This window comes from Limanda limanda, chromosome 22, assembly GCF_963576545.1.
Source record: "Limanda limanda chromosome 22, fLimLim1.1, whole genome shotgun sequence".
Classification (NCBI taxonomy): Eukaryota; Metazoa; Chordata; class Actinopteri; order Pleuronectiformes; family Pleuronectidae; genus Limanda; species Limanda limanda.
The window spans coordinates 1,051,361-1,074,618 of NC_083657.1; the positions used below are offsets into that span (position 1 = coordinate 1,051,361).

The 23,258-nt window shown below is 42.0% G+C and overlaps 3 protein-coding genes across 5 annotated transcripts; all 3 read left to right on the plus strand.

Annotated features, from left to right (window-relative positions):
* Positions 1-1,903: 1,903 nt before the first annotated feature.
* LOC132996075 (snaclec coagulation factor IX/factor X-binding protein subunit B-like) lies at positions 1,904-4,010 on the plus strand. 2 transcript variants are annotated; one of them, XM_061066393.1, is made up of 4 exons: positions 1,904-1,981; positions 2,492-2,560; positions 2,733-2,768; positions 3,118-4,010. In XM_061066393.1, exons 2-4 carry the CDS (start codon positions 2,521-2,523, stop codon positions 3,486-3,488), a joined length of 447 nt encoding a protein of 148 aa, XP_060922376.1. In that variant the 5' UTR covers positions 1,904-1,981; positions 2,492-2,520; the 3' UTR covers positions 3,489-4,010. The 2 variants fall into 2 exon arrangements, with proteins under 2 accessions (XP_060922376.1, XP_060922375.1); XM_061066392.1 differs by having other exon boundaries at positions 2,495-2,560.
* A 383-nt stretch (positions 4,011-4,393) lies between these two features.
* Positions 4,394-14,912, plus strand: LOC132996071 (protein mono-ADP-ribosyltransferase PARP14-like). Of its 2 annotated transcripts, none has more exons than XM_061066386.1 (15): positions 4,394-4,598; positions 6,124-6,263; positions 6,448-8,562; positions 8,665-8,901; positions 8,983-9,207; positions 9,338-9,404; positions 9,646-9,789; positions 10,773-10,832; positions 11,339-11,515; positions 11,888-12,026; positions 12,106-12,161; positions 12,383-13,081; positions 13,361-13,494; positions 13,579-13,762; positions 14,009-14,912. In XM_061066386.1, the coding sequence occupies exons 1-15, from the start codon at positions 4,421-4,423 to the stop codon at positions 14,287-14,289; spliced, it is 4,836 nt and encodes a 1,611-aa protein (XP_060922369.1). In that variant the 5' UTR covers positions 4,394-4,420; the 3' UTR covers positions 14,290-14,912. The 2 variants fall into 2 exon arrangements, with proteins under 2 accessions (XP_060922369.1, XP_060922368.1); XM_061066385.1 differs by having other exon boundaries at positions 6,445-8,562; positions 14,009-14,911.
* Positions 14,913-18,515: 3,603 nt separating this feature from the next.
* LOC132996242 (basement membrane-specific heparan sulfate proteoglycan core protein-like) lies at positions 18,516-22,870 on the plus strand. The gene is made up of 7 exons (XM_061066585.1): positions 18,516-18,552; positions 19,218-19,253; positions 19,408-19,674; positions 20,385-20,654; positions 20,759-21,049; positions 21,688-21,960; positions 22,578-22,870. The coding sequence occupies exons 1-7, from the start codon at positions 18,516-18,518 to the stop codon at positions 22,868-22,870; spliced, it is 1,467 nt and encodes a 488-aa protein (XP_060922568.1).
* The last annotated feature ends 388 nt before the right edge of the window (positions 22,871-23,258 follow it).

Genomic DNA, 23,258 nt, shown 5'->3' on the forward strand with positions numbered 1-23,258 from the left:
CTGAACTGAACACTGGATATTACCCATGATCCTCTGCTTCCTGACCCTGAAGAGCTGCAGCTGGAACAAATCCACCAAACTGTTCAGAATCCTTCATATTAAAGTTTCCTGCTGAATATTGGAGATGAAATCTGTTTTTTAATAACTTGTGAGTGTTTCTAACTGATCTCAGTTCAGCTTCACTCTTCAGCTGCAGCTGCTTGAGACAGTTTGTGATTCTCAGTCAATTTCTAAAATGCATCAGTCCGTTTTTTCTCCACAGGCCATAAAGTTTAATTGTGTTGTTTAATACGTATTTATTGAAGCTTCTGTATCTTAAGCTTGTGTTGTGTTAGTCACCAGGTTATAGAATGAAGATGTAATTTTATGTGTATATTTTTTTGCAATAAAATGTCTCTGCTTGTCGGCTGCTGAACAGGAAACAGTTTCCACATTTGTTTATGCCTTTCTGTTACATCATGGAAATGATGTCCTCATCGTCACTGGATCCTTTTCTCACTAGCGTCCTTCTCCTCCATATTTTAATATTCAAATGATGATATATTTGCGACAACAATACACAAGTCATCAGAGTGACGCTGCTGAGGAAGGAAAGGAATTGTAGGTGTAACTTTATTAATCAGCTGATTTCTAGAACATTATTTGTTTTACAGATGTAATGAAACATTTAGACAAAATCAAACCGTGATATGACCAGAGGTGTCAAAAGTATTCACATTCATTACTCAAGTAGAAGTATAGATACTAGGGTTTAAAAGGACTTCTGTAGAAGTTGAAGTATCAACTCAAGCTTTTTACTTAAGTAAAAGTGTAAAAGTACTGGTTTCAAAACTACTTAAGGTATAAAAGTAAAAGTAATGTCAGGGGAATTTTTTTTCCATTAAGGACAAACTCTTAAGCCGCGTCTCAGGGGCCTATAGTGCACTCCCCCACCTCCTCTTAAAAAAACATTTTTCTAAAAGCCATTATGACTATAATGTTATATTAAAATGTTATGTTGAAAAATCCGCTGCGTGCGCCACATTGTGTGTTTTTGAACGATGACAAACTATAGGCTATTTTTAAAATGTAAGGAGTAGAAAGTAAAAAGTCATCTGAAAAATAAATACTCCAGTAAAGTAGATACCCAAAATGTCTACTTAAGTAAGGTAACGAAGTATATGTACTTTGTTACTTGACACCTCTGGATATGACGAGCACTGAATATGAATGTTCCATCTAAATATTAAATTGCAGTCGACTCAGAGGTCAGAGGTCAGCAGGTCAGCAGGTCGGCTCATCGTCCTTCCTCTAGTTCTCCGGTGACTCTTCAACAGGACAGAGACCATTTTACATTCGTGTTGACGTGTTTGTTTTGACATTTTCTCTCATTTCAAATGTTCCTGTTCAGTAACAACTTTTGTTCTAATATATGAACACAAAGGGAAGATTTTAAAGGGCCCATATTATGAAAATTCCACTGTTGTTGTGCTTCTACACGTTAATGTGGGTATCTGTCATGTCTACCGTCCCAAAGAGTGTGCAATAGAAAGTGTAAACGTTTTGTATTTAGATTGTTTTAACACTTCTTTCCAATAATGAAGAGCAAAGAAAAGGGATCAGATGTGACATATGAATGATTTAAAAACATATACACGTTTTGAGGACGTGTGTAACGGCGTCAGCGACTCGGTTCCTTCTTTACCCAATTCCAACCTGAGACAGTGGGAATTTTACATTCACAATTATTGCTTCACCCCCCGAATTTACAACAATATTAGTTCAAGAAACCAAGATGAATAAAAACCACGTGAGGCAAAGGTAACTGAGGACTTTGAGCCAGCCCCCCCCCCCCCCTCCTCCCTGTTTGTTTTCACAACATGTAAATACATCTGTAATATTTGCTTTTCAAATGAGGCTCTGAGGATAATACCAGAGGTGAGTGTGAGTTTGGAGCAGCTTCACTGAGACGAGCCGTCAGCACCGAGAGAAGAATCCACCGGTAAGTAAAACACTTTTCATATTTATAGAATATAACATGTGTTATACTGTAATAGAAATGAGATAAACAATGTAAGAACACACACACGTATGATTTAATAATGTCTAATTGCAGCTTTTATAAGGGTTGAAGATGATAAAATAAATATCAGAAAGTGTTGTCTTATTGTTTTCTGCTCCACAAACAAAGACACAGTTTGTGTTGAGTTCAGGTTTGAGATGAACGACACTGTGTAGACGTCTGTTTGAAATCTTTCATCTGACCTGACGCTGTTTGTCTTATTTTGTGTTTCACTTGTGATCGACAGACATCGAACGCACAACTTTGAAATCTTCCAGACAGGAGCACAAAATTGTATTTTACTGAAATGAAAAATGTTCACGGTGACATGAACTGTTCAAGTTACAAACTATTTGTGGGTTTGTAGAGTTATTTCCAGTCGGTTGATGCAAGTTTTGGTGCAAATCATGTTTTACATAAAATAGATTAAAGATCACGTTTGTTTCTCAGCAGACTGAAACAATCTGTCGTCCAACGCAATGAAGATGCAGTGGAATCTGTTTCTGCTCATTCTGACGGGTAAGTGCGTCGTCTCCTCAGCTCGACAAATCCACAACACAACTTCCTCTGTATTAGTTTAACAGTTTGATTCCATGACTGGAGGAAGTGATATGTTGCAAGTGATACTCGTGATGAAGATTTGGGCTTTTTATCAGCATCAATACTGAATCATATTTTCTTCTATTTGTAGGTCAGTGTTTTTTCGTCATGTGTGTTGATCATGAAGGTAAGTACTGGATATGGATTTGTTTTCTTTATTTACAATTCTGACAAATCAATCTTTCAGGTTTTCAGAGATCTTTAATCTTTTATATTTCCACCATAAGAACTAAACGATGATAGGATTGTTCGGCCTCTCTCTGGATAATATCTTTAGATGATCCTGTGTTCCTTGCTTGTCTGGAAACGGCTTAAAACTATTAAATTAGTAATTATTTTCAAAGTAGACTGCAGGCAGACGTTCTGGTTTAGGCTCAAAAAGTCCAAGCAGCTACTTCAGTGTTGAACTTCTTAATATTATTATGATGCTTTTTATCGGAGGCCATGATGAGCAAATCCCTGTTTGTTCATGACAGATCAAATTATTCTGATCAAAGAAAAGAAGACCTGGGAGGAGGCCTTGGATTACTGCAGAGAGAATCACCATGACCTGGTCTCCATCACCAACCAGACACAGCAGACATGGGTCGAAGGGAAAGTCGGGACCACCATGACTGAATCGACTGGGGACGCCGGGACTGACACTGGGTCCATCTGGCTGGGGCTGCGCTACACCTGCACCCTGGGCATCTGGTTCTGGGTCAATGGTGAAGTACTCAACTACGACAACTTCACATCAACACCAAGTCCTGACTGTAACTCTGCAGCAGCCATGCAGAAAGTGGACCCCTATAAGTGGGTCAAAAATCCGGATGATCAGAAGTTTTATTTCATTTGTGTTGAATAGAAAGTGTTCAACCCACCTGAACGCAGTGGGGACACTTTTCATTTATCTGGGGCTTTTTTTTTCTTTGCTCGGTACTGTTTATGCACATTCTGCTCTCTGGGTTAATTGAACAGCAACATGACAAATGTAGAAATTACAAACAGACATTTGTTTTTCTTCTACGTATTAAAAAAAATAATTTAATGTTTTCGTTAACATCTGGTGATGGTTATAAAATGTGTGAGACTGTATTTTATGTACTCTGATATTAATAATATATATTTCTGCAAATTCATGTGAAGTAATAATCGTCTTTTGGGAAAACCATGATCCACTCTTACATTATGTGTGAAAGAGCTGAATGTTGTTATTCTACAATAAAATTAAATCAGGTTAGTTTATTTAAAATATCTAGATTGTCCTGAAACCTTTGACTCAGCTTTTTCTTCCACAGTTTCTTAATCTTTATTAAAGTAGAAAACAAAGACTGTGTCTGATTTCACTTGGTTTGTTCAACGTCAATAAAGAGCTTGTGAAAATGTGCCGAGTGAGTCGTGGTTTATTCTTTTAATCCAAATGAGGCTCTAGTGAATTTAAATATTAAATATTTAAAATTAAAAAAAAATATAAATTTGTTTCCTGTTGATCCTTCTAGTTTTCTCTATGTGCACTGGCTAAAATAGTCTTCCTTCATCTTTTAAATTAATTGTTATGTGAAAATAAATTGTGTATATTTTGTTTCTGTTGAATAAACAGACAAAACTGACTTTCTACAATATCACATCCTGGCAAAAGACACAAATGAATACACCGAAAGGTATTGCATTCTGTGTACACCAGGGGGCGCTCCTGGGTGACAGAGGTTGCTCCATGCAGGAGGCAGCAGCGCACTCTCTCTCTCTCTCTCTCTCTCTCTCTCTATCTCTCTCGCCCCCCCACAGCGAGTCGTCCTCATGGAGGCTCCGCAGCAGTTCCCGGTGTTCTTCTCGGTTCCCTCCGGTGCGGACGCGGAGCAGCTTCGCAGGATCCGAACCTACTTCCAGATCCGCCGCAGGTCCGGAGGAGGAGAGTGCGGGTCCCTCACGCACATCGGGGACAACGTGCACTGCGTGTGGTTCAGAGAGCGAGAAGGTGAGACCAGAGCCTGACCTTTAACCCCGACCCTAACCCTAACTCTAACCCTATCCCTATCCCTAACCCAACAGACTGAGACCTGGACCGGGTCGCAGTCTGTTGAACCGGGTCGTGTCGTGTCGGTGAAAGTGAAAGTGAACCTGCACCAGAATCCCTCTGTCGTCCATGTCTTTATCTCTAACTCTATTTATAATCTACAAACTCTTTTTGTTGAGTTTCTGTGCAGCGAACGGTCGAATTGAACGTGTCCACTTTACTTTCATTTTCACTTTGAGTTCAAGCTGCTGTTCAAACGGAACAAGTCGGAACCTGGACATTAGTTATTGATGCAGTGATGTTTTGGTGCGAATCCTAATTCATAACAATCCATTTACAATCCGTCCTCCTGCTTTAAAGCAACAGAACAACACGTCACAAGACAGAAGAGAGTGGACGGGTGTGGCTCAGGCCTCAAAGTCCAACTCAGGGACTTTCTGCCTCGACTTCTTTTACTGTTGTGGGAACTGTTGTGTCGTTGGAATTTATACAATCCCACTCTACCAATAAGGAACGAGACACAACTTCTCTTACAGTATTGTCGCACTTCAGGCCCAGATTCATTCAGTAGAACAGGAAACAGCAGGATGAAAGTTTCAGTGTATGAGATTCAATCATGATCAATCAAGTGGGACATACACATGATCATATTGTGGTCACATGTCACATTTCCCCTTACAATTGGTTTCGCTATAAATTTACAGATTTATTCATTCTTCATTTTGCCTTGGTTTCCATCGTGAAGCACTTTGTGACCTTGTTTAAATAAGTGCTATCCAAATAAAGTTATGAATATGATTATTATGCTCTGTCTCTTTTCAGGCTTTACATCATGTCTTGTTGTCTCTTCCAGTCCTCTCTCTGTCCCTCTGTCGTCCTTTTCTTTCCTTTTGTGGCAGTTTAGTGTCTCAATGTGATTTATTTGTTGTCTCATCGTTGTCTTTGTTGTCATTTTGAACTTTAATGTGATTTAGTATTCACTTCACACAGCTTCCTGGAACCACAGATCCACACTCGGCCTCATTCAGGTTAAACTGGAACTGGTGTCCTGTCACCGTGTTTGTTGATGTCTCTCTCGACTCAGCTGCGCCCTCTAGTGTATTAATTGCTGAACAGCCATACTAATATAAAGGAAGCTCCTCTGCACAGATATGCTGATCCACTCTGCAGCCCACTGTACTGTAATGGTTCCCAGTGGGCCCCTGAACCCCTTGAGTCTCTGTATCTGTTTCTCCAGGTGCCATGAAAACTTAATTTTTAGCACAAAGTAATACACAGTTCCAGTCAAGCTTATATATAAGGCGCATGTTAAACAACCAAAGTTGGGAAAACTGTTCCAAAGCTTTGCATCAGCAACAGAAAACACACGACCACGTCCACCTGTGAGCCTGGACCCAGGGACAGAAAGTGTTTACTGGTTTGTCATGTACGTATTTGACATTTACATGTTGTCCCTAACAAGTAGTGTTCTCTTTTTGTGTCTCAGCTCAGCAAAGAGTCCTGCAGACATGTGAGCATGTGCTGGAGTTCGCAGGTGGGTCTCTGGTGCTGACTGTCCGGGAGGGAATCGAACCTCCGGGTTCTTCTCCCATCGCTGCCTCGGATCAAGGCCCCACCTCATCACAGGTGAGAGTGGAAAACCTCCCAAGAATAAACTTCCCTAACTGATTTGAATCTGGTCAACATGATGCAATAAAGAATAAACAGGATCACAATTGATTATTGTAGGAGTTTTCTTTTAGACTTGATTAGTTTGGGCTACATGTTCCTTATAAACTGACAACCCACTGTGCTCTCTTTCCTAAAGCAGAAACAGTCTATTCCTGCCTCCATTCCGCCATCAAGTGGTGAAGAGTGTGAACTTCAGCCTGATACCTACCTCCTTCGTTATCTGAAGGAATGTCCACAGGCATGGAAGGAGCTGGAGACAGAACTTGCCTCTATGGACTGCAGTGCTCAGCTGTGTCCAGAAGAGGGCAGGCTTACAGTCAGGAGATCAGCTCAACCTGGTGCTGGAGCTGAAAGTAGAAGTTTGAAAGCTGAGGTAGACAAACTCTTACAGGGCTACCGCTGCCACTTTGAGTTTGACCTTCTCAAGGTCAAAGCTCTGCTTCATTCTCGTCAGGCTGCAGATGATGTGAGGGAGTACCCTGAGATCGGGATGGTGGTTGTGGTTGGAAAACATTCACAGGTTAATGCCAGATTGATGGATATTGAGGAATTGATGGTTCAAGGTCGATCTGGTGAGAAGCAAACCAGCATCCGTCGACTGGGTGAGGCTAAACTCCGCCTCCTCTGGAGAGAGATTGAGGAGGGCTTGGGAAAACGTTTTCCAGGAGTTCAGGTCACACGGAGAGATGCAGGTCAGGTAGCTCTAGAAGGTTCTTTGAAGGATGTTGTTGAGGCTGGAGAGTGGATCTCTGGTAGAGAGAACCTGGTGTTAGAAAGGAGAGTTTCTAACATGAGCCCACATCTTCTGGCCTTCTTAAGGAAGGCTTATGGAGGTCCAGGGGCGCTGCAGGACTTTCTAGGGGTTGGTGACGAGGTGGAAATAGAGTTACGAGACACAGAGCTTTGTTTCCTCTCCCTCTCACCTGATAAACTGGACGAGCCAGCAAATAAAATGCAAGAAAAGTTCAAGGAACTCAAGATTGACCTTCCTAATAGCTCGGCTGTTCCATCTGAACTTCGGGAAAAGCTCACGTCCAAAACATCTGAGATGAACCAAGGGCAGCTAAGAGCTCAGGCAGTGTTTTATGCAGACAGCACAGTGTGCCTGCTAGGTCACACCAAAGAAGTTGAGGAGTTGAATGAAACTGTCATTCAGTATATTTTGGACCAGTCGAGCATAGAAGGCAAAGTCAACCTTCGTTTTCCAGAGTTAGTGCAACTCTTACCTGAACTGCTACAGCTGCATTCATTTGACCTTTCGGGGGTCACCCTCCATACCTTAACTTCTGCCTCTGTGCCCATGGTGGCGCTTGAAGGTCCATCCAGCAAAGTGACCGAGGTAAGGAACAGGCTGGGTCCATTTCTCAGCTCCCTTGTTCAGGGCAGAGTTCTCATCAACCTGCCAGGCGCTCTGAGGTATTTTGAAAGTCCGTCTGGAAGAGAGAACATTTCACGTGTTGCTCTTTCTCAGAAGTGTCTCATAAAGCTTCAAGTCCAGCCTCACATGACACTGAACCTGGAATCTGGTGCAAGGTTGAGCGATGGAGGGACAATAGTTGCAAGCTACAACATGTGTGACGGCCTCCAGGTTGTGGTGAGTCACGGTGACATCACTAAAGTAGTTGCTGATGCCCTGGTTAACGCTGCCAATGCAGATCTGAACCACTCTGGTGGTGTTGCTGCTGCACTGAGCACAGCAGGTGGTCCTGAAGTACAAAGGGAGAGCACGACTTTAGCATTGCAGATCGGGAAAGTTGCTACAGGTGACGTGGTGGTGACCACAGGGGGGAACCTGCCGTGCAAGAAGCTGCTGCATGCTGTTGGACCTGTATTTGGAAAAGTTGGTGGCAGAGAAAGGTCCTTGCTGGAACAAACCGTTCAGTCTGCTCTGAATATGGCAGAGAGCATGGAGCTCAGGTCCGTAGCCATGCCCTGTATCAGCTCGGGTCGGTTTGGGGTTCCTGTGAACGTGTGCTCTGAGGCCATGGTGACGGCTGTGAGAGAGTTTTGCACTCAGGGAGGACGAAGTCTGAGCACAGTCATCCTGATAGATAACAGAGCCGAGGTGGTGAGGGCCTTGCAGGAAGCGTGTGACAGGCTCCTCCAAGGGATGAGTACCGGAAACAGTCCACCTCGTGATGTGAGGTTCCAGACGGACGCTGCAGGAGGAGACACGACAAGAGGAGCCGCTGCTGGAGCTCCTGGAGACAACGTCCATGTGGAGATTGTTCAGGGAACCATCGAGACCCAGCAGGTGAGACACTTTGCTTCGAAGTTGATGCATCACGTACTTCTCAGTATCATGGGGAAGATTATGTAGATGTCAACTGAAATCAAACTTGATGATGTTTCACAGGTGGATGGCTTGGTGTCTCCTATGGTCGGCCATGATCCTCTCTCTACCCGCATTGGAAAAATCTTGCAAAATGTGGTCGGACCTCAGCTGGTTACAAAGTTTTCTCAAAATGCAGGAGGAGCAACGATACCTGGTGCCATAGTCCTGCTGGAGGGCTTGTCTGCACCGGGGTGCAAAGCCGTGATCTTCCTTAACCTTCTCCCCTGGGATAATAACCCAAACGGAACTGCAGTCCAGGTCACTTTCTGTACCCACGTGCATATGTTTTGAATCACAGATTTCCTTTAAACTAATCTGGACCTTGCTTGAATCTTTCAGGTTCTGAGACAAGGCATCAGAAAAGTTCTGGCCTCCTGTGAGGATAAAGGCTTTCACTCAGTGGCCCTCCCTGTCCTCGGGACCGGAGTTCTCCTGCGCTTTCCTCACTCCGTGGCATCCAGGGCTCTTCTGGAGGAGGTCCTTGTATTTCAACAGAGCCGAGCCAGCAGATCAGCTTTCCTGGTCCGTGTTGTCATTCACCCCGAGGACAAAGAATCTAGCAAGGTAAAGGAAATTCACTGCATGCAGGTTCATGGTCTGTGTGATGGATGAGAAGGCCCATGCTGTCTAGGCACAGGGCTACTGTCATTTATTCACTGTGTCCTGGAACGTGACCTTTGATTCGTCTCCTCAGGCGTTCCAATCGGCTCAGGAAACTGTGCACGTCAGAGGATTCAGAACTGATTCTAATCCAGGTCAAGGTTTGTGTGATCAGCTTCTTTTCAGTTTCAGGTTGAGCAAGTCTGTGGTTAATTTGATGTGAACATCCAGGAAGTCTCTTCAAATTTGGCACAAACATTCAGTTGTGGTCAGATGAACTGATTAGAGTTTGAATTAGTTTTCTTCATAACCTTCCTCGGACATTTGATTCACGAGAAATTGTTATTACTTGTTATTAAGTTTATTAAAAATATGAAACCCTAAATGTGTTTTTTTCCTTAGCTTCCTTCTACCAAAAAGTCTCTGGGACTAATGATGAGGTCACAGCCATGGTGGGTGGAGTCAAGCTTCAGATGGTCCTGGGCGACATCGTAACAGGGGGCACTGATGTCATCGTCAACACAACGGACTTCAAAACTCTTTCGGGTACAAACCAACTGTTTTAATGGCTATATGTATAGATATATATATATCTATACATATAGCTATAGAAAAGTTAAAATTTGTGAATGGATTTGTGATGGTTTCTGACACTGAACATACAGTACGACATAATATCAGTTATTTGTCAATGTTTTCTTCTATTTTACTGAACCCACTTGGGTAATGTTTGTACTTTAAATGGTTCTGGACGAACAATTGTTATGTCCTCAAATATAAAATTATTCTATTAACCACAGAACATTTGTGTTTTTAATATTCCCAACCTATAGCATGTTATGAGTTAAGATTAAGCAATAAGGTTGAGGAAATATGATACAACCTTGCAAACAAAATACTGTGGTCACTCCAAAAACAGTGCAGTCACTACCGAAACACTGGATGTTTTGTAAAAAATAAAGTATATTGCGTTATCAACTAAAATGTTATGATACTGATTGGTTTAATGTATGTTCAATTTCATCAATCATCTACTCTGGAATCAATATGATCAGTATTATGCATTTTACAAAGAAATATTGCATTTAGATTTTGATGAATTGTATAAATTGAACTTTGAAGTTTGGTAAAAATTTCATTTTTATTGATTAAATTGTGAAAACCTTCAAGAAATATTTTTAAAAATACTCTTCAGAGAAAGGAAGGAAACACAATTTTAACAGGTTAATAATAATACTTTTTTACTATAGTTTATTACTATGTTTCGGTAGTGACAATTTTTGGGAGAGGAAAAACATTCCAACACAATCTGAAAATACAACATAAAAATTGACGGTTCTTTTACTAGATATGTGTACTTTAGATATGGTGCAATATATATACGGAAAAAGTTTTGGGAATAAAACATACAAAATTTCAAAATATTTCCAACCTGACTTTGCACCAATTCGGTAGAATGGCCGATATATATATCTGTACAGCTGTGTCAGACCTGTGATTGATTCTAACTGTATTCACGCTCTTCACAGGCGTCTCCGGAGCGATTCTGTCTGCAGCCGGGCAGCAGGTTCAAGCACAGTTAGCACAAGGTAAACCTGAGGGATGGACTTACTATATTATTGTAAACACATAAGTATTTAAGTAAGTATCCTTTTGGATTAGAAGCACTACAGGTACAACTCATGTAAACTTTCAATCCCAGCCCCTGTTCTATAAAAATAAAAACATTTAATGTATGTTAAACTTAATTTCTACTCTTTTTTCCAAAGAAAAGAGAGTGGAAATTAAAATAAGAATCCCACAAAACCCAGAGAGACATAACACTTTTTGAAAATGACAGCATATAGATAAAGAGAACCGCACACTGCCCATATATTACAAAATTGATGTTCAAGTATATTATTATGAATAAAATACATAAAAACAAATAGGTTCATTTATAAAAGACAATTCTAAAAAATAATTTCATAGGTAGTTAATACATTCTGTACTTACATGACACATTTATGTGCATTCTCAGTTTGCACATTCAAATAAATGAGTAGGAACACTTGTAGCTCCTGTGACCTGATGTTGCATTTGCTGTTTTTCCCAGTTGGCATTCCAGCCGACCACATGTGCACCACCGGACCCGGGCTGCTCGGCTGCAGAGAAATCATCCATGCTGGTTTCAACAGGGACCCTCAGTTGATTCAGAAGAACTGCAAGAAGATCCTGAAGCAGTGTGAGAGCAAAGGCTACAGCTCAGTGTCCTTCCCAGCCATCAACACTGGTTTGTACAATACACATGTGGCTGTATGAGAGTCTGTCTGCACACGTTAGATCTAAAGAAAAACATTTTGTAAATAACTCAACATACCAGAATAGTGATGTTAAAATAAGGTAAAAACAGCCAGTGGCCGGAGGCATGTTATTCAGTTATCTGTTTAATAAACCCATTCGATTTGGAGGTCAAAGGTCAAGGTTGAGACTGAAATCACAGTTTGCTTGAAGGAGGCAAACGGCTGCAGGCTGGTAATTCTCTCAAATTAGAAACAATGAATTTGAAGGTAGAGAATCAACTCGATGACCAAGACAAAGGTCACAACCTGCAATGTAAAGGTCACATCATTAAATGTCCACCGTTGTGTTCATGCCTCTTCAGGCGTGGCCGGGCTGGACTCGGGGAGAGCCTGTAGAGCCATGCTGGACGGCATGGCCTCAGCTGTCAGGGACATGAAGCTGACTTCACTCTCCTTCATCCGCATCGTCATCCTGCAGCCAGCCGTCTTCCAGGTGTTCAGGTCAGAACGGACTCGTCTGCAGCAGCAAGAATCAGAACAGGACGTTTTTTAGATTGTAATAAAGTCTTTTGCTTTGCAGATCAGAGCTGACGAGTCGCTTTGGAAAACCGGCCCCTGCCCGCCCCACCCTGAAAGGTTTGTTTGACTTTACACTGCTTGAAAATAACGTAATTTGTTCTTCTTTATCATAAGTTCTCATTAAGTAAGAACACAAGACATGTTTGTGGATGGAGAGACACTTTGGCTCATGGAAACTTTATTGATTATATATATTCTCAACACTAATTCCCATGAAGTGGAATATTGATGCTGATACTATGTGACGAGTTGCTCTCTTTTCTGTTTATTTCATTTAGAAAAAGCTAAACAGATTTTCAAGAAGATGCTGGAGAAGAGTTCAAGAGCTTCCTCCTCTTCAGCTCCACGAGGGAAAACCATCTCGTCCCAGCCTCAGCCGGCCGTGCTCAGTGTGATCTGCTGCGGTCCAGACATCATGGACGCCATCCAGAGAGATCTGAAGGGCCGCCTGCAGGAGCAGCTGATAGAGAGAGAGGTCCAGATGCATGACTTTGCCTCGCTGGATGACATGGAGCTGGAGGCCGTGCTAGCGAAGGTCAGAGGCTTCGGAATAAGTCTGGAATCGAGGAGACGTCAAAGTTCAGAGAGCGCGAGATCAGGAGTCCCAACGAGAGCTGAGGCCAGAGATCGGTCAGGAGAGGTGTACGTGCTGCGAGGCCTGAAGGAGGATGTGCTGAGCACCACGGAGCTGATCAACAGAGCGATACAGGAAGCACTGTCCAAAGACCGCCAGGACGAGAAGGAGGCAATGATGGCTTATCACGTGCAGTGGTTGATTCAGGACGCAGAGGAAGTCTGGCAGGAGCTGAGCCTGCATGAAAACTTTCTGCTGGAGGACGCTCTCCTCAGCAAGCGAGTGTCGGCCGAGGTGACGGCACGAGACGCCACGGTGCTGAGGGTGAACCTGTTGGCACTGGAGGCCACGAACTGGCAAACTGGGCAGAAGTTCAAAGTGAAAAGGAGCGAGACCGGGACAAGTACGTCACATTTGTTAGATTTCAGATTTAAAATCATTGGTGATTAGTTGTGATGTGAAAAACAGGTCAACATGTAATTTACATGATTAATGGTGTAAAAGAACACATTTTTAGACTCATTTTTTCATGTCTATATCGGCCGATAAATGTTTTATTCCCTAATGTCGACACTAGCCCCCAGAAATCAGTCGGGCTTTAGTTGAAATAATCCTGATTTATCCACAACTTTTCCAGTAAGAACCATGCGAAGACAATAACATGGTGTGATTTGTACTTTAGCCCTGGAGTTGCCAACGAATTGGGAACCGATGAATGAAGCCGTGTTTAAAAAGGTGGAGCTGAACCCGACCTCACAGGAGTATCAGGTCGTCGCTCAGGGTTTCCTCAAAAAGGCTAAATACACCATTCGGAAGGTGAGCAGGTGAACACAGGCGCTATGTTTCTCGTAGGTTTCCGGTGAACAGAAGAAATGATTTTTGTTTGTTTTCTGATCCCAGATCGAGCGCGTGCAGAACCTCTACCTGTGGCAGGCGTTCTCTGTGTGTAGGCAGCGGATATTTTTCAAGAACGGCAGAGATGAAGAACAACTGGGTGAGAGGTCGCTCTATCACGGCACCTCCGCCGAGTCGTGTGACTGCATCGAAAAGGACAGATTTGACCGGAACTACGCAGGAAAAAATGGTGAGGGGGGGGTTGTGATGATGATTGTGTCATTAAGGGAAAACTCACGAATGAATGAGCAAAACTTAAGTGGCATCAAAATATTCTTTGGTGGTAATTATTACAGGTCCGACAGTAACATAGACTGTAAATAAAGATGGACGACAGTTTTGCGAATCCATGTTCTGGTCAGCCTCTTGGCAGGAAAGCAAACATGTTGAATAGTTGCTGTTGACATCCATCTTCTCTTATGTGATTCCACCCCAGCTGTCCGGTATGGAAAAGGAGTTTACTTTGCTGTCAACGCAGAGTATTCGGCCAAGAACTTCTGCCCACGGGACACGTCCGGCCTGGGGCGGCTGTACGTGGCCCGCGTCCTCACCGGCCGATACACTGTCGGCAAAGCTGAGCTGAACGCCCCGCCCCCTCGTGGCACAGACGCCACGGACTGCTTCGACAGCTTGGTGGACAACCAGCAGAGTCCCACCATGTTTGTAGTCTTCCACGACGACCAGGCCTACCCAGAATACCTCATCACCTTCAGCTGAGGGCCGCCGGAGTCTCGGTTCAGCTTCGCTTCAGACGGGATTATTGTGTTTGTGTGTAGAAGCAGTGTAGTGGTGACAGAGTACAACAACGACACAAACAGATTCTAAACAAAAGACAAAACCGTGCTGTGCTACAGAGACAATCCATTACTTCAGATTTGTCTTGTTGTCTAATTAAGCTTTGCACAATAACTTTTACATTTATATAATGATAATTCTTTACGAGTTAGTGTGTTTTCATCTGTTTTGAAGCAACACTTCTCTTCCTGAAAGCAGCAGCTGGATGAAAGTGAGTCTGATGTGTGAGTGTGAACAAGAGAAAGTTTCCTCCTTAACAAGCAGCTGCAGCTGAAGAGTGAAGCTGAACCGAGATCAGTTAGAAACACTCTGAAGTTATTAAAAACCAGAGTTTATCTTCAATATTCAGCAGGAAACTGCAAAAAAAAAAGGCGTAAAAATGTATTTGTAATGATGAAGATTTTGTGATCCAAGTAATTTCTGATATTATAAATGTAAACAGGATTGAATCAATACAATAAGTTTCTATGCTTTTAATTTACAGAAGATTAGTATATGACACAATTACACGAGAGTTAAAGTAAGTGATCTTTATTGAGAATTTTAGCAGTACTTTCTTAACAATGTCAATAAACAAGGTAATAAAATCAATAAAAAGATGTTTAATTGAGATTTGTATTTCTGTGGCACATTCTTGGGGCATCAGAGAATGATCGGTGGTGGAATGTAAGGAAGTATTTTTACTTCGTTACTGTACTTACAGTTTTTCACAGTTGTTAACACACAAAAAGCAAAAATTCGGCACAATTTGCACAACATTCACTTCATGTACAAATAGCTTGACCCAATTTGGCACGACTTCACACTCCCTTATCTCATTAGACTCTGACTTTCCTTCTTTACACTCTGATTTCAATTACACATCACCTTGTTGTCAAAACACTACACACAATGTTCAGTTTTGCACACACTTCTCACCCTAAAATCTCAAAGCATCAACCTACAACACACAAATACTCAAATCTCTAAACATTCAGGTCTGTTGAGCAATTTGCAACCAGGACTGCAGCATAAAAGTGTCTTCAGCATCTGTTTTGTTTGATGAACAATAGAATAGAATAGAATACAGGGTGCTCACAGTATTTATATTCTGCAGGACTGAAAGAGAACCACACCGTGGAGGAAGAACACGCATTTTCACAGCCCAACAGGAGACTGAAATTGTAGATATGGTTCATGAGAACAACGCTATCACACTCAGACAAATAAAAACTAGGATCCTGGCTGACCTGATACATTTAGAAACGTCCAGACTGTCAGCCTCTCTACATTGGATCGTATTCTTCACAGGAGCCATGCGGATGAAACCAGTGAACAGGTTCCATTCAAACGGAACACAGACACATCAAGGAGTTACGGAGAGAGTTTGTGCTTGTTAGTACCAAACATTCAGCACTGACACATGCATGTATTGTACCTGTAATCCAGTATTGTTCCTTTTCTACAGTGTCTCACTGTAGCCCACTGTGTTGACCTCTCTGTGTCCATACTGTAACTTGCTGTCTGTGTCAGTACTGTACTGTTCTCTGTGTGTACTGAAATAAACCTTTTTGTGTGCTGTTTTATGTTTGACTATGAAAAAAGTAGGCCTACACTGAGACAGTTTACAAAAGGAGAAATGACTAATTCTCCAGAGTCATTGTCATTCATATGGTGTGTTCCATTTCGATGATTGTGTTTTCAATTTTGCACTTCAGTGTGCTGTAAATGCTTGGAAGTGTGCAAGCAAATGCTTAGTTGTGTGTTCTCAATAAATGGTATGTGTGTGTCATTTGAAAACATGGCAGTGTGTACCAAATGAAAACACGAGTTCCATTTTGATGGCAATGAGTCAGGTTGCAAAGGGAGTGTCAGGTTTAGCATTTAGTGTGTGAGGTTTTGAGTTTTCTGTGTGCAGTTTTGAGAAAGCCGTTATTGTTTTGAAAAACGTGTGTTAACAATTGTGAAAAACTGTAAGTCAATTTTTACGTATCTGTACTTTACTTAAGTAAAAATAATAGAGCATACTTTTTACTTTTACTCCGTTACATTTTGCAGCTATTCTCTATACTTTTACTCCGCTACATTTCTACAATATGAGTCGTTACTCATTACATTTCATGAACACAGTTTCGCCAAAATGTTGCTGTGACGGAGCCAGCGCTCTACACACGCACACAGTCACACACACGCACACAGTCACACACAGTCACACACAGTCACACACAGTCACACACACGCACACAGTCACACACAGTCACACACACGCCAACAAACATTTCCACTCTTCCTGTTAAAGTTCGTAGTTGATCACTATCTAACCATCAGCTCCTCTGTTTAGCGCTGGGCCGACGGAGGGTGCTCCGCATCTGGGTGACACACACATACACACACACACACACACACACACACACACACACATACACACACACACACACACACACACACACACACACACACACACACACACACACACACACATACACACACACACACACACACACACACACACACACACACACATACACACACACACACACACACACACACACACACACACACACACACACACACACACACACACACACACACACAGTGGCCGGTCAGCAGCCGTCCGGACCACTCCGTGAAGAAGGAGGAGGAGACGTTTCTTTAGTTTTAACGCCGCCACTTTATTTATTGACTGTCCACCGGAGCAACACTCTCATCACCTCCAGGTGCTCCTTCACTTCTCGTATTCACACACTTCTTGTGCCTTTCCCATAATACCCAGGTGCACTACGTCATTCTCTGGGCCCGTTCCTTAATGTAATGCAAATGTACCTGCAAATGTTGTTGCTTATAATTATTACTAGTAGTGGCATCTGTACAGGCATGAGTATTACCAGTAGCTATATCGGCATTCTTTATCAAAATGGCACAGCCGAGACATTGAGAGACAACCCATTGCGTGAGTACTTTTACTTTTAATACTTAAAGTACATTTAAAAGTAAGTACTTTTTACTTTTACTTAAGTAGGATTGCTGATGTAGTACTTTTACTTTTACTTAAGTATATATTTTCCTGGGTACTTGTACTTTTACTTAAGTACTAAACTTCAGTACTTCCTCCACCACTGAGAATGATGAATATCAAGTAAATGATAAACATTTTAATAAACGTGCATTAGGCTATGGGTTATTAATAGGAGACATTTTCTTAATACATTTCACCTATTTCTCATGGAATAAAGCATGAATCTAGATTTAGTTTCAAACCCTGGCAGACTTTGTGGACTGATATCGATGAATGTTTGTAATTTGATGCGCATCCAAATTCAATTTTAGTGCTTTTAATCATAGTCTCATTAGGGGAGTGTTGCCATTAGTTCTGCTGAACCCTGATACTTTAATCCATCCTCTGAGAAGACTTGCATCTCCATTTGCTTCCTTGATAAACTTCACAGTGCTGTGGTGGCCAAGGTCCAGTTGAAACTGAATCTCTGTGACCCTGCAGCTCTAAATAACTGTTAGTGCAGTGAGGACAGTTGTGTCTGGGCGAGAGAGAAGAGCTGAGGGGGCGAGAGAGAAAGATTTGAGAAGGGAGAGAAGCAAACATGTAAATCAGTAGTAAGCAATCAGTAGAATGTCAGCTTTTATAGATATCACAGATCAGTTATCTGTGATATAGACTTCTTTGGAATTAGAATTAACAGAAACATGTTGCGTGCGTTTTAACATCTGATTGCATGTTTCCTGTCAGTCAACGTTGTTTCCTGTCATCAAAATGTGTCACAACATGAAATGATCATAATCTAAAAAGATATTTTACACTGAAGACACATTTGAGGCAATACTACTTTTCTTTTTTACTGTTTTAAATTTCCATCATTGCTATCCCCATTATTTCAGATATCATATAATTCTAAATGTCCAGTAACTATCAGGACCACAGTTCTGTCTGGTGCAGGGACGTGTGCTGATTTCTATCACGGTGGCTCGACAGCAACAGAAACGTATTAAAGTACAAGCAGCCTCAGAGTGGGGGTGTGAGGTTCCTGTGAAGAAGGAAACTGACCCAGGAAACAGAAGTGCAGCAACACCTCCCTCTCTCATGTTGATAAGAGATGTGTTCCACTGATTCTCCACCTGTCTTGAAGTGTGTCTGAGTGGCGCTGCTGGATGGGACCATGGGGAACTCTTTGCTCCGGGTGCTGTCCTTATTCTGTGAGTATCAGAAACTTTTATTCTATGAATGCAAAATGTTTATTAGATGTTTGTCCAACCACAGCAACAGCTGCTGGAACTGAAATGTCTTTATCTATTTGCTGAGGTAACCAGTCGCATGTATTCTGTTACATGCACTTTAATAACTTTTATTTGAGGATACATTGTGATTGTTGGAGAATCGTTAGAAAGTGGAAATTATATTTTCTTTAAATTTATTATTTGATGCCCGACACATGAAAAAATACCAATTTTATACCTGATTCATTGATTCATTTGCCAAAAGATAATTTGATATAAGAAAAGTCAAACAAATCAAACATTGTGATGTTCTCATGGGAATTATAGACTTTGAAGTTACAGGCTGTGAATATTGTCCCGATGATTATCAGAGAAACAATCATCTGATCCACATGAATTCAAATAAATGGATCAAACTCAGTAGATCACTGATAATTTAACTTCTTTGATTCATTGAGTTATTGATTCTCAAGACATTTCATACTTTTGTACAATTTCTTTGATGGGTAGTTTTAATACTACTGCTCATACTCGCTTCTACAATATAACAGTACTTACTAACAGACTTATTACTAGAGTCTGTCCTGTGTTTGATTATTTAGCAGGTTTATTAATGTCTGATGAGATACCAATGTTTCTTTCAGTGCTGAATACACTCCTCTCCTGTGGACACACTGAATGTGAGTCAGCTCTTTTCTTTATTGATCTCTATTAATATGTATATTTCATTCCATTTTTCTTCCTGTATGTTGTTACTCAGATTAGTGAGTATATGAATGAACTGCAAATTTATATAAAAAAACTAACTATGTCCTGTTTGTGCGGGGGGGGTAGATGCTGAGCTGACCTTTGAACCCAACTCAACCACTCTATATTCTGGGGAGCACGTTAATCTCACGTGTCACATGAGAGAATCAAATGTCAGTGAGTGGTTTTATGAGTTCAAGTGGAACGACAAACCACTGGTTCCCATCTCCTCCACTAACGTGCTCAGGATTCCAGAGCTAACGCCCGACAGGAACGGGGATTATCAGTGCATCGCTCACCACAACAGCTCAGAAGAGAACAGACGGAGCAACAGGGCCACTCTCTCTGTGTCAGGTGAGATATCCAGAGTCCTTGTCCCCGCTGGGAGCTTCACCCACAGACATGTGGAGACACAGGACAAAGAGAAACACAAGTCAAGACCTTCACAAGAACTGGGACAGTAGAAACATGAAGCTTATTTTCCACATGGTGTCGACAGCCGGACAAATCCACGTTTCTTCTTCTGAATAAATGCATTGATTTCTAAATAATTATAACGATATTATTAGTTGTTATTTCAATGGATATATACTACATACTGAACATAAACAATTAAATAATGAATTGATCTCTAATTAATTATGAAAATGTAGATTTTTGCTATTTTAATGGATTTATACTACATATACTGAGTTATTTAATCATGAATTGATTCCTAATGGAAGTATTATTTTATCCATGTATACTATATAACTAAATATACAGTACTGAATTAGAAATTATTAATGAAGACATGTTTTACTATGTCAATGATTTAGACTACATGTTCAGAATTATAAAATAATGATGAATTGATTCTTAATCAACATTGAAAATATATATTTTTTAAATCTTCTTTAATAAATGTATACTACTACAGATGTAAAGACTAATTATGAATTGTCTCCTAATTAAGGATGAAGATATCATTGCTAATTTAATAAATGCTTCACTACATACACTGAGTTTCATAAAGTAATAATGAAGGATTCTAATTAAAGATGTGAATGTTCTTTCCTGAGCAGCACACAGACCCAGAGCCACAGTGAGAGCATCCAGGACGTCCATCCCAGTGGGCGGCTCTCTGACTCTGACCTGTTCTGTGGAGGAGTCTGCGGGTTGGAGCTACGACTGGTTCACACGTTCCCCAGACGCTGAGGAAACCGCCATCGCAACAAATCCTGTGAACAACTCTCTGAGCATCTCACAGGGAGGCAGCTACTGGTGCAGGGGAAGAAGGACTCACTCAGGTTTCTGCTCAGAGAAGAGTCACGTGCATCACATCGACAGAACCTGTGAGTAGCACGCTTTCATGACTGGCTACGATGAAACAGAACCAGTCAGCAGCAATATTAACCAGTTCTCTCTGTTGGTTTGATATTTGTGTTTGAATGTTCAGTGTCCAACAGAAGCTTTGTCGTGCTGCAACACAACTGGACTCAGATATTCAGCGGTGAGACGATCTCTGTCAGGTGTGAGATCCAGGGAGGAGGAGACACCCAGTGGGAATATGAATGGAGGACAACAAGCTCCCACCAACCAGTCACTGGTCCAGACACAGCTCCCACACACAGTGAATACAGGCTGGGCACTGCCTCTGTTTTCCACAGTGGAGAGTACTGGTGTAAGGCCAGAGCGGACTGGTATTCCTCAACAGAGTGGAGTGAGGCCTTCCAGCTGAGAGTAACACGTACGTCCAATCGTCTTTCAAAACCTCCACGAGGACGTGACGTCTTCACCTCTTTCTATTGGTTGTTCTTGGCAGGATTACGTAAAAACTACTAAACCAATTTCCACCCAATCCCCAGAAAGCTTCTGGGTGTGGACCTGAACTGGTCCACATGTAAACCAGCTAATGTGGCCCAAATACCTTAAAACCAACCTGGGTCTTTCTGGCTCACATCAGGTACTCTAGGCAAAGTGTGATCTGGATGTGGACCTCAAGTGGTCCATGAATGGTGAACATGGCTCAAACAGCACATAACACATGGGGGCCTAACCCTAACCCTTGTGGTTGACACACGGTATTGCTCCGGCTCATCTGTGGCCCGGCTCTGGCAAACAGCAGTGGACTGCCCCAGTGCCATCACTCCATGAGGTGTGTGGGCTGGATGCCAGTGTGACAGTGTGGGACACATCTGGTTCAGAAGCATTGAGCTATGTGGGGATCAATGAACCTTTTACATGTTGAGATTCATCATTAGACCTTTTTTGTCTTATATATTCTACGATCAGAACTTTGTCCTCTACTGTGAAACTCTGCTTCATACCCTTTAATCTTTTTTCTCATTTAATTTGTCTTTCATTTTCTCTCACGCACTTTGAAAGCCGATAAACCCAGGCCCAGGCTGACTGCCGATAACACAACCATCACAGGAAAGGGAAGCGTAGCACTGAGCTGCTCTGTGGAGAACCCGTCTGAGTGGAGATACGACTGGTTCAGAAGAACCTCAGCCTCCTCTGCAGCTCAGATCCTAAGATATAATGAAACAGATGATGGAATCAGCATCTCAGAGGAAGGCATCTACAGCTGCAGAGGACGGAGAGGAGACACAACCTTCCTCACAGAGGACAGCAACCGAGTCACAATAGAGAACAGAGGTAAGAGTCCGTTTAGAAATCCAAAGACTAGTTACCTCCGCTGTGGAGGTTATATTCTGTCCCTGCACGTTTCTTTCTTTATTTCCTTGTCAGCACGATTAAGCAAAAACTACTGGATGGATTTCCACGAAACTTGGGACAGAACCGATGAAATTTAGATGGAATCCAAACATCCAGACTTTCTTTAACACAATGTAACTTTTACTGAGCAACAGCGCCCTCTGCAGCCACATGTGATATTTTTAAATAACTTCAGAGTGTTTCTAACTGATCTCAGTTCAGCTTCACTCTTCAGCTGCAGCTGGTTGAGACAGGTTGTGACTCTCAGTCAGTTCTTCTCTCAGGAGATGGAACCCACTCACCAGAGTCTCAGAGAACAGACGCTCAGGGAGAGAAGGAGGAAACTTTCTCCTTATTAAGGCAGAGAATCATCACATTAACTTGGAAGCTGCTGTTTTAAGGTTAAAAAGTTGCAAAGTGTTTTGCTTTAAGATTGAGTGATTCTTTTATGATTATTTCAATGATCAAAAGATGAGAGGACTGGTATCTGTACAGTTTGCTGGAGGGAGGAGCTGTACTGAGCCCTTCTACTTTCTTCTGTTTCTATTTGTGATCAGTTTCCCACAAGGCGTCTGTGGCCCTGCAGCCTGACTGGTCTCTGGTCTTCAGCGGTGAGACGATCACTGTCCGGTGTGAGGTCCCTGCAGATGTCCTGACTGAGTGGGAGTATGAATGGACCAAACCCAACTCAACTACGGTTCCAACACACAATGAATACAGGATTGTCAATGCGTCCTCGTCCGACAGTGGAAGCTACAGGTGTTTGGCTAAAGACAAGAAGAACTTGAATTCCACGACCGAGTGGAGCGATGACGTCACATTAACAGTTTCTGGTGAGAAAGAGTTTTGAGAAACTGGCAAATGTCTCCTTCAGTTTATGTTCATATGCGCTGATACAAAAATAGAACACAATAAAAAAGTAACGAGGGATGAACCGATTCAAAAGCTGAACATCTTACCGATGTTTATCTCGTTGTTGCGATCAGCCTATTGGCGAGTAAGATGACGTTCACCGATGTTTAGATGTTATTCTCATCTGGGAGGAAACAAGTGCTGTTCAGAATCCAAGTCAAAACATTCTGGACCAAGGTCCGGCCGATACTCGACCAATCGTGAGTCAGTCTCAGCTGTCAGTCACGATGTTTCAACCGGTTTTTATAACGTCAAAAACTAATTAAATTCAACCCAAAACTTGAACATAAATCACAGGAACAAGAACGTCCTTTCCTCCTGAGATA

Bases quoted from the DNA above. Each gene is read 5' to 3' on its own strand.
- LOC132996075 (XM_061066393.1), top strand. From the start codon at position 2,521: ATGAAGATGCAGTGGAATCTGTTTCTGCTCATTCTGACGG. The intron at 2,561-2,732 runs GTAAGTGCGTCG...TTCTATTTGTAG, and splicing joins GTTTCTGCTCATTCTGACGG to GTCAGTGTTTTTTCGTCATG. The intron at 2,769-3,117 runs GTAAGTACTGGA...TGTTCATGACAG, and splicing joins CATGTGTGTTGATCATGAAG to ATCAAATTATTCTGATCAAA.
- LOC132996071 (XM_061066385.1), top strand. From the start codon at position 4,421: ATGGAGGCTCCGCAGCAGTTCCCGGTGTTCTTCTCGGTTCCCTCCGGT. The intron at 9,790-10,772 runs GTACAAACCAAC...CGCTCTTCACAG, and splicing joins GGACTTCAAAACTCTTTCGG to GCGTCTCCGGAGCGATTCTG. The intron at 10,833-11,338 runs GTAAACCTGAGG...TGTTTTTCCCAG, and splicing joins TCAAGCACAGTTAGCACAAG to TTGGCATTCCAGCCGACCAC.
- LOC132996242 (XM_061066585.1), top strand. From the start codon at position 18,516: ATGGGGAACTCTTTGCTCCGGGTGCTGTCCTTATTCT. The intron at 19,254-19,407 runs GTGAGTCAGCTC...CGGGGGGGGTAG, and splicing joins CTCCTGTGGACACACTGAAT to ATGCTGAGCTGACCTTTGAA. The intron at 21,050-21,687 runs GTACGTCCAATC...GCACTTTGAAAG, and splicing joins CTTCCAGCTGAGAGTAACAC to CCGATAAACCCAGGCCCAGG.